Source organism: Melanotaenia boesemani, chromosome 10, assembly GCF_017639745.1.
Source record: "Melanotaenia boesemani isolate fMelBoe1 chromosome 10, fMelBoe1.pri, whole genome shotgun sequence".
Lineage (NCBI taxonomy): Eukaryota > Metazoa > Chordata > Actinopteri > Atheriniformes > Melanotaeniidae > Melanotaenia > Melanotaenia boesemani.
Genome location: NC_055691.1, coordinates 26,945,418 through 26,954,909, shown reverse-complemented (window position 1 = coordinate 26,954,909; position 9,492 = coordinate 26,945,418). Strand labels below are relative to the sequence as shown.

General features: G+C 35.5%; 1 protein-coding gene across 1 annotated transcript; it reads left to right on the top strand.

Moving 5' to 3' along the window:
- Positions 1-5,557: 5,557 nt before the first annotated feature.
- On the top strand, positions 5,558-9,359 carry pex11a (peroxisomal biogenesis factor 11 alpha). Its single transcript, XM_041996959.1, has 3 exons — positions 5,558-5,845; positions 5,971-6,086; positions 7,612-9,359. Exons 1-3 carry the CDS (start codon positions 5,790-5,792, stop codon positions 8,178-8,180), a joined length of 741 nt encoding a protein of 246 aa, XP_041852893.1. The 5' UTR covers positions 5,558-5,789; the 3' UTR covers positions 8,181-9,359.
- Positions 9,360-9,492: the final 133 nt, after the last annotated feature.

Here is a 9,492-nt window from a genome sequence, read left to right as displayed (position 1 = left end):
ACGTGTGATCTGCTGCTCAACAACCTTCCTGAAGATTTTACAAAAAGCATGCCGTACCACGGAGCGAACCATCAAGCAGCTGATATGGTAAACACGATTTGTCTTCCTGTTGTATCAGAGAAAACATTTTGTTTTTCTTATTTTCCATCACAGTGCTGTGGAGACTTGGCAGCATCTACCTCAACACATTTATAGAAATGAAGAGTTGCATACTTGGTACAAAGCCATTGTGTGATAGAAAGTCAGTGCAATCTTACACATAGTTGACTGTGCATATATTTCCATGAACAAGCCTTGCAGCTATTATCCTTTTTTATAATGGGACCACTACGTCATTATATTGGCTTTGACTGAACTAAAATGAAGCTATGACAGGAGATATGGAAGGGTTATTCTACTTTATTCTACAGATCAGGGCAGTAATATTAAAATATATTTCTCTGCCAGAGATGAAAGTTACCTTTTAAAATGTCCTGACTGGCCATATTGATTTTCTTTTATGTATTTTGCAAAATGACATTTTTAATGTAGTGCTGAATAAAAATGTGCTGTCCCTGTGGTGTATTTGTGCATTCAGCAAAGCTTTATTCCTCCTTGTTTAACAGCTTCTGAGGGTCATCTATCAGTTTTGTAGCTTATTGATGGATGTACCCAATAAATACAATATTTCTGTAAAACTGTCTTAGTGCTATCACAAAGGACTAAATGTTAATCATCATCTTTGTCAGAATGGAATCTGATTTAGGTTCTGTTATTTTACAAGACAATAGTTGTTGTTTTTTTAATTTCCTGAATAATTAAGAGACATGTAATTGAGTAATGAATATGTTCTGTTTGTTATATTTCTTCTTCAGCTGGCCCTCAGTGATTTAGTGACTGGTTTTCTATTTATAGCCAGCCTTTCAGGATTTTACATCATCTAATAAAAAAGAATTTAAGTTATACTATTAAAATTAAGCTCTGACCGCAAAGACACGTGTTGTAATCTAGCCCATCTCAACTAAACTGCAATTGTTTATTCATCTTATATTCACAGATACAGGACAAAGAAACACATTCATTCATTCTTTTGTGGTTCGCCATTGTCCAGTTAAGGGTTGCAGGGAAGCTGGAGCCTATCTCAGCAATTAGCAGGCGAGAGGCAGGGTACACCCTGGACAGAACGCCATACCAAAGAAATACATATTTACAAAAAGCTTTCTAATCTGCTGCCACATGTAACTTCTTATGCGACCAGAAAAACTCGTTTTTACCCACAATACATTTCCACTGAAATCCCTGGGCTAAACTAAGGGAGAAATCAGAGAAGTTGGTGCCAATTTAAAGCTGGATTTCAAGCAGAGCTTTATCAGTGTGGGATTTTGCTTGTTAACACTTTTCTTCTTTTCCCGATGCTGCCAGCGTGTACTGTTGTTCAGCAGCAATCTCACAGCTTGTAACCTGCTTTAACCTGCACTAAATGATGACAAGAATTTGACAGAGCACTAAAGTGGCCACCTGTATGGAAACGGCAAATTGTGTAATTCTGCAGAAATGAGTAAAGCAACTGTTTTATTTGGTGTGTCCTTGATAAATTTCAGCAACTTGTTTTACAAAACATTTTGGTAATTAGAAAGCTTAGAATATATCTCTGTCTTGTGTAAATTCATGTCACTGTAATGTTGGAAAACTAATACTTTTCATTAAATGAGCATTCTGAGTAATACAAGACAAGGCAAGTTTATTTGTATAGCACAATTCAACAACAGTAATTCATAGTGCTTTACAGAGACAATACATCAGGAAATAATGATAAAAACAAAAGAGAGGAAAAAAGAACATTAGATAAAAACAGTATTGAAATATGGTGAAGTTTAAAAAAATTTGAGCTTAAAAGGAACAGTGCAGATTTGGATCTCTAAATAAAAACTATTGAAATGCAGCAGAGCACAGGTAGCTATTTAACTTAGATTTAAATAAACTGAGTGTTTCAGCTGATCTGAGGCTTTCTGGGAGTTTGTTCCAGACATGTGGAGCATAGAAGCTAAATGCAGCGTCTCCATGTCTGGTTCTGACTCTGGGAACTGATAAGAAACTGGATCCAAATGACCTGAGGGGTCTGGCATGGGTCAAGAGGTCACTGATTTATTTTGGTCCTAAACCATTCAGAGCTTTATAGACCAGCAGCAGAACTTTAAAGTCTATCCTCTGGCGAACAGGCAGCCAGTGTAAAGACCTCAGAGCTGGACTGATGTGGTCCACTTTCTTGGTCTTAGTAAGAACTTGAACAGCAGAGTTCTGAATAAGCTGCAGGTGTCTAATTGTTTTTTAGGTAGAACCTGTAAAAACACTGTTGCAATAATCAAGCCGACTAAAGATGAAAGCATGGACTAGTTTTTCGAGGTCCTGCTGTGACATCAGACCTTTTACCCTTGATTTATTCTTAAGGTCATAGTAGGCTGACTTTATGATTTATTTAATGTCTTTTTCAAAGTTAAGGTCTGAGTTCATCACCCAGATTTCTGGCCTGGTTGGTGGTTTTTAGTTGTATAGACTGAAGCTCTGTGGTGACCTTTAATCGTTTCTCTTTGGCTCCAAAAACCATCACCTCAGTTTTGTTTTTGTTTAACTGAAGAAAGTTTAGACACATCCAGCCATTAATCTCCTCAATGCATTTACCAAGAGCCTGTATGGGGCCTCGGTCTCCTGGTGACATTGTAATATATATCTGTGTATCATCTGCATAGCTATGGTAACTAGTTTTATTGTTATTTATGATCTGCGCCAGTGGAAGCATGTAGATGTTAAACAGAAGAGGCTCCAGGATGGAACCTTGAGGAACTCCTCATGTAATTCTTGTCTGCTCAGATGTAAAGTTACCTATTGACAGAAAGTACTTCCTGTTATCTAAATAAGTTTTAAACCAGTGTAGTACAACGCCAGATAGGCCCACCCAGTTCTCCAGTCATTTGAGTAATATATTGTGGTCATCTGTATCAACTGCAACACTGAGGTCCAGTAAAACTAAGACTGACATTTTTCCATTGTATGTATTCAAACATATGTCATTAATGACTTTGGTCAGAGCAGACTTGCTGTCTGGTGAAAAACAGCTTTTTCAATGACCTTACTTAGAAATGGAAGATTTGAGATTGGCTTGTAGTTCATTTGTGTCTTGTCTAGATTGTCCCTTTTTAGCAGAGGCTTGATTACAGCTGTTTTCAGAGGCTCTGGGAAGACGCCTGAAGTTAAATAAAAATGTTCACAATCTGGTTTCAGAGTCTTTGAGACCTTTTTGAAATAACCTGTGGGCAGGATGTCCAAACAGTAAGAGGAGGAGTTCAGCTAACCTAAGATATCCCCCCATATCTTTGCTGTTAATGGGATAAAAGTGTGTTGTGGTGTTTAAACTGGTTTTCAGTTGACACAGTATATTTCCTGAACCTGCTGTTGGTGAACCAACTGTTTGTCTGATATTCTGGATTTTGTCTGTGAATAATTTGGCAAACTCATTGCAGGTCTTGGTTAAACAATCTTCAGGTGTTACTGACACAGGAGGGTTTGTTAGCCTGTCAACGGTAGAGAATGAGGCCTGAGCATTATAACAGATTTGCTAATAATGTCAGAGAAATAGGATTTCCTTGCATTCCTCAGTTCTAGAATTTAAAAAAATAGAATTAAATAACTACTTCACAAAAACAACCAAAATGTTGTGCCCTACGGTAGATGGCACAATTCAAATGAATAATTTTTATCGGAGTAGCCTGTGAGTCTTGTGTATATCTGTGGTCATCTATGTTCTAACTGGGCTTCTGCAGACATGTTGTTTACCATGAATGTTTTCACACTGCCCGTTTCTAGGAATGAATACACACCAGGCTAAATCTATGTAATTGGTCGTTTTTCCTCCTGAACTAAACATTTATAGTAGATCAGCATTAAATAAATAAATAAATGAAAAGGACAAAAAAAAAAAAAAAAAGGGGGGGGGGGGGGGGGGGGGGGGGTATTTTATAAAATAAATAAAACAAAAATAATTCTCCAGTTCTAATAAACTAACATTCAAACAGCCTCCAGGGCATCTTCATGAGGAGCCTTCAACAGCCAGAGCGACCAGGATCATGAGAGATCCTCATCAACCTAACAACGGCCTGTTCGAACTGCGCTCTGGCCGATGCCTAAGGCTCATTAAGGCTAACAGGAGAAGCTTCTTCCCTCAGGCTGTGAGATCTGTGAACTCTACCCTGTAGTGACACTGGCCAGTGTCCTACCTTCTGCTAAAAAGACTGTCATTTACTCATGTCACTTTAACAAGGTTTATATTGTACAATACCATTTACATTGTAAGTATTATACATACATATATATATATATATATATATATATATATATATATATATATATATATATATATTTAATACCATGTTGTTCTTGTTTTTTTTTACTATTGGTAAATGGGTGTGCACAGCCTCGGATGCATGGTGCATTCCACTGCCATCTTGAATGTGCATTTGACAAATAGTCAGCAGCTGTCTCCCACAAGTCTTTATGTACTTGTTAGCTAGATTCACTCCCTAAGATCAGTATACAATTTTACTCAAAAACATAATTACATAAATGTTGACCCTAAAGGATTCTTATCCAGTCAACTTTCAATGATCACTCTTTATCTCCACCCTTTGGTCAAAATGTTAACTTCTAGTTAAAAAATAAAAAAAACAAAAAAAAAAAATCTGATGTGGGGAAAAGGGTAATGGAGAATAATGTCAATCCCTTCTACCCACTTCCTCTGTGGCTTTTTTTTTTTTTTTTTTTTTTTTTTTTACCTAGTTAAAAGTGTTTTTACTATATTTTATGTACTTGTGACCAATAAAATAAAATTTGCATTGTTGTATACATATAAAGTACTTACTGAATTCTAACTAAGGCCATCTGTCGATATCAATATTCACTGAAGGCTTTTGAAGGTAGAATAATTGACATAGATCTGATTATTAACTTCCATAGTCTTAGTGGAAAGTGGCTAACTATAATGACTCAAGAACAGTGAAAATTTAAACCAGAGTACTCTTATGTTAATCTTATTCACATGATTCATTAAATATTTTACATTTGTAACTACATAGATGTAAATACATAGATTATTTTCTCAAAAAAAAAAAAAAAAAAAAAAAAAACATTGTTGTTATTCTAATATATGGACCACCATAATTTAGCTATCATGGTGGAAATTTTGGTGAATTATATACATATATATATATATATGTATATATATATTATTATTATATTACAATATTATTATTATTATTATATTATTACCTTTATTATTTATTTTTTATTTATTTAATACGTTTACCTAATGATAACGACACTCTTTTTCTTAAGAGTCATTTTAAATGTAGAGTTTTTAGTTGTTACATAGTACTTTCATCCTGTGATATTAGTTATATAGCCTAATGTAACGAATGGCTTCTGTCATTTAAATTCCGAAAAACAGTTGCTATAGTAACCCATGATAGCGCGGTTGTACGTCTTGAAAATATGTTCGGCTTTTGTTCCGTTTCTAAAGCTGTCCGTGGTGAAACAATTACGTGTCTCTCAGCAGTTGTCAGGAATTATCTAAGCTTTCTGTAAACCGTAAACGAGACATGTGGAAGTAGTTCAAAATGCGGACAAGTTGCTAACGAAAAACAGACTTACGTTGTATCAAGACGAAAAGAAACAAACTTCAACGGTTCTGTCTTTTAAGGAGCGTGAAACTTGTCAGCACAGAAGCAAACTGGAACAGCTTGTTCTCGCTCGTTTAAATCATGGACGCGATAGTAAAATTCACAAACCAAAGTCAAGGAAAGGACCGCTTATTCAGGTGGGTTGTTTAGCGCATTTCTGTTCTGCTGTTATAATCTATTGTTGTAACCTTTTAAGTTAAGTTAGAAGATAATCGTAAACTAAATTTCGTGAGTCTCAACTGTCGTATTCTTCTGATTTTAGAGCAACACAGTATGCATGCGCACTGTCCATATATTTACTCCGAAACGACGCGGAGAAAAAGGACTTGGTGGCCAAACTGAAAACTCTAGAGAGCAACATGAGTGCTGGACGAAAATGTGAGTATGTCTGTAAAGCGACAAATAAATTATTCGAGTTGAGTTAATCAAAATGGAATGCAAAACTGAGCATGATTAATTCTCTGTCTATAGTTTTGATTTATGTTTATTTTTCTCCACCTGAAAGTTTAAAAAATACCTGGTAAGATCTTGCAGAACCCAATGTTTTGTTTAATTGAAAACAAAACAGTTTTAAAAATCATTCCAACCAAATAACCTATATCCTCTTTTCCAAAATATTAAACTGACAAGTGAGCAGTACTTGTTTTTTTTTGTTTGTTTGTTTGTTTTGTTTTTTAAGACTTTGCCCTCACAAACATTGTTACAATGTTGATTTTCCCTATGAATATCTTATCTTTAAGGACACAATGAGCAGCCGACTGTTTACTTTGTGTCCCTTCAATGGGGAAACAATTGAAATTCTGTAAATATCTACTTTTTCTTCATATATTTAGGATAAATGGACATATCACCCTGATTTTCTTCTGAAATTTAGGATCATTATATTCAAATTTACAATCCTATGATATACAGTGCATATTTAGAGGAAAAACCCTTAGATTTCCCTTATTATTAAATTTTAGAAATAACTGATTTCTGAGTTCTTTCATTCATGTATTTAAACAAAACAAAACCAATTATTCAGTAGTTCAAATAATTTAACATTTCTGTTAAAAAATTATAACATATTTGCTGATTGTTAAATGTCTATATAAGAATAATACAACAGTATAATCCTACAGTACAGAAATGAAGGAAATAAAATAATTCTTTAACTGCATCCATCCACAGCTCTGTACAAACATCCACCTCATGCCTCTTAGATTAAATTTTCACTCTGTGACATTTACAATACAGTGAGACCAACAAGTCGTTGCAGAGCTCTGAATCAAATGTACATCTTTACAGCTGCATACAGCTATATTAAAGCTTGTAGCTTGTACGTCAGTGTTACTATGACTCCAGAATGTGCAGATGTGTGTGACCTGCACACATAAACTGGCATTGACAAACCATAAGGATGAATTTTTTTAAGTTTTTGAGCTTGACTTGGAAATAAAGGTTAGGGTAATTAATGCCTTAAAGCAGGGTCAGGCAATTAAGATCTTGTTCTTTTTAATGCTGTTGCAGTGAAGCCTTAGAAAGGCTAAGGCAGGGCCACAGAGGATGCACCATTCTGTTTCAAAACCACAGATGTAAGGCCCTGTTGTCTTTATGCTCGGTTTGCCGGCCTGATAACTGTTAGGGACTTTCTTCTCACAATTTATGAACAAAACCTTAAGAGTAAGATTGACTTATTTATTTCTTGCTTAAGGAAGCAAAGCCTGAAAAGCTAAGCTATAAATCAGGTGAAAACCTTGACCTTTGTCCTCAGATTAACAAGCATGATAAGGTTGTAGATTAGCCTAAATGTATCTTTATTGTGTTCTGCTAATACTTGTGGACTGCAACTATGAAACTTTGAGCTGGCATTTCATATTAAATTGATTCCTGCTCTAATTCCCTTTTCTTCTTTCTTTGTCAGTGCTCAGGCTGGGAAACACAGCAAATTCCATTGAGGCTGCTAAGCGAACCATGCAGCTCTCTGACCGAGTGCTGTGTCTGTGCCTCACTGCGGCAAACATCAACCGCGCCCTCTACTTTATCTGTGACAATGTACTTTGGGCCAAAAGTGTCGGCCTTATCCGCGATATTGACAAGGAACGCTGGAGCTTAAATGCCTCTCGCTGCTACTTCTACTCGTTAGTGATGAATTTGACCAGAGATGTTTATGAAGTTCTCCAGTTGATGATACAGAGAGGGAGAGATGAACACTTCAAGGAAAAAATGGAGCAGAATCTCAATCAGTCTCCTGAAGTAGCTGAAGTCATCATTCCTCAGATGGATGCTTTTGTTTTCCTGCTTATAGAAACCCTAAAATCCCATCCAGCGGTTGCCTTGGACACCGTGAAAAACATTTGTGATCTCTTCATTCCTTTAGACAAGCTAGGCATTTACAAGTCAAATGCAGGAGTGGTTGGATTTTGTGGGCTGATATCCTCCCTGATTGGCATTGTCACCCTTGCACAGCCCAATTTAAGGATTAAGCCATAATTAACAAGCTCACGGCTACACTGAAGCTCAGTGAAATTCATGTTTAACACCAATCCCAAAGCAAGCTTACAAGGTTTTTAGAATAACTTTTTTAGCAGATTTGAAGTCTGTTTAAAATTCCTCTTTGAAAGGGGAAAGTATTAATATAACTTTGTAGAGTTTTTTACTCATTTAGAAGACCCAGAGGAACAGTTTATTTTTACGTTCAACTCAGCATTCCTGTCTTCTTCAACACTAGCAGTTTTATAACTAATACCTTTAGTAGTTTACATGATCAGGCCTTCTGTATCTGCTGCTGGTAAAAGGTTGGTGTACATCTGTGTGGTGGTTTTTACTTTGGAGTCTTTTGTCTTTGCTACGCTCATTGTTTTCTGATAAAATGCTGCTCTACGTTATGTTGATTCAAGTGATGAGTTCACTGCTTCTCAGCCAAGCAAAGAGAAAAATGTGTCTTTAACGTTAACTTGGAGAAAATCAAACATTAGTAAAATATATCTACTGTATATTGATTCAATATTTTCAGGATTGTAGACACTAATGTGTTAGTCCTGATGATGTAAAGAAATGATTTTTTTTTTCTTTTTGTGGTTTGTATGACCAAGATCAATGTGAGGGTAAAACCCAAAACTTTAAACTTTGAATCCTCAGAGCTGACAGTGTGTGATGATTATGTACTAATGATGGCATCAAGCTTTTACTTGGACTACCTGGAAGAACAGGTGCTAAATAAGTTTCTCCACTGCTGCAGTTGTCTAAAAGTTTAAATAATCAGGTGTGTGAGTAACAGGTGTAACACCGTCCTCTTCAGGACACACAAAGCTTGTGAAATTGAAGAGCTTTATTTTCTATTTCACTGAGACAACAATACACTTTATTTTGAAAGCTTTCTCAAGAGGATGACATGATAAAGCATCCACCATCAAAAAAATTGCAAAAATATATTTAGTTTCCCTTTCACGATACTTTAAAGTTTTGCTGTGAAAAGAATTAACAAACTATGCAAAGATGAGTTGCATAAAAGAACAAACATACAAAGCAATAAATAAGGAATTTTGTTCTCCTAAATATATAATAAATTGCAGTAATCCATAGCAGAAAGATTTTAATTTCACATTTCCACTGGTGTTTTTTATTTTTTTAAATTTATTTTTTCCTCCCAGTACCAACAGATCGTCAGAGCACACCCATATGAAAAATGTGAAAACCATTTGCCAAGTTTAAATCCTAAACAAAGTCATGACTGCTGTTTCTAAAGCTCATGTAAGCAAACGATAAGTAGCAATAAATCTTAAAAGGTCAGATTTTTATCATT

What these genes read in the sequence shown, in the direction of transcription:
- pex11a (XM_041996959.1), top strand. Translation starts at nt 5,790, where the DNA reads ATGGACGCGATAGTAAAATTCACAAACCAAAGTCAAGGAAAGGACCGC. An exon ending in GGAAAGGACCGCTTATTCAG is followed by an intron (nt 5,846 to 5,970) that starts GTGGGTTGTTTA and finishes TTCTGATTTTAG; the next exon opens with AGCAACACAGTATGCATGCG. An exon ending in CATGAGTGCTGGACGAAAAT is followed by an intron (nt 6,087 to 7,611) that starts GTGAGTATGTCT and finishes TTTCTTTGTCAG; the next exon opens with TGCTCAGGCTGGGAAACACA.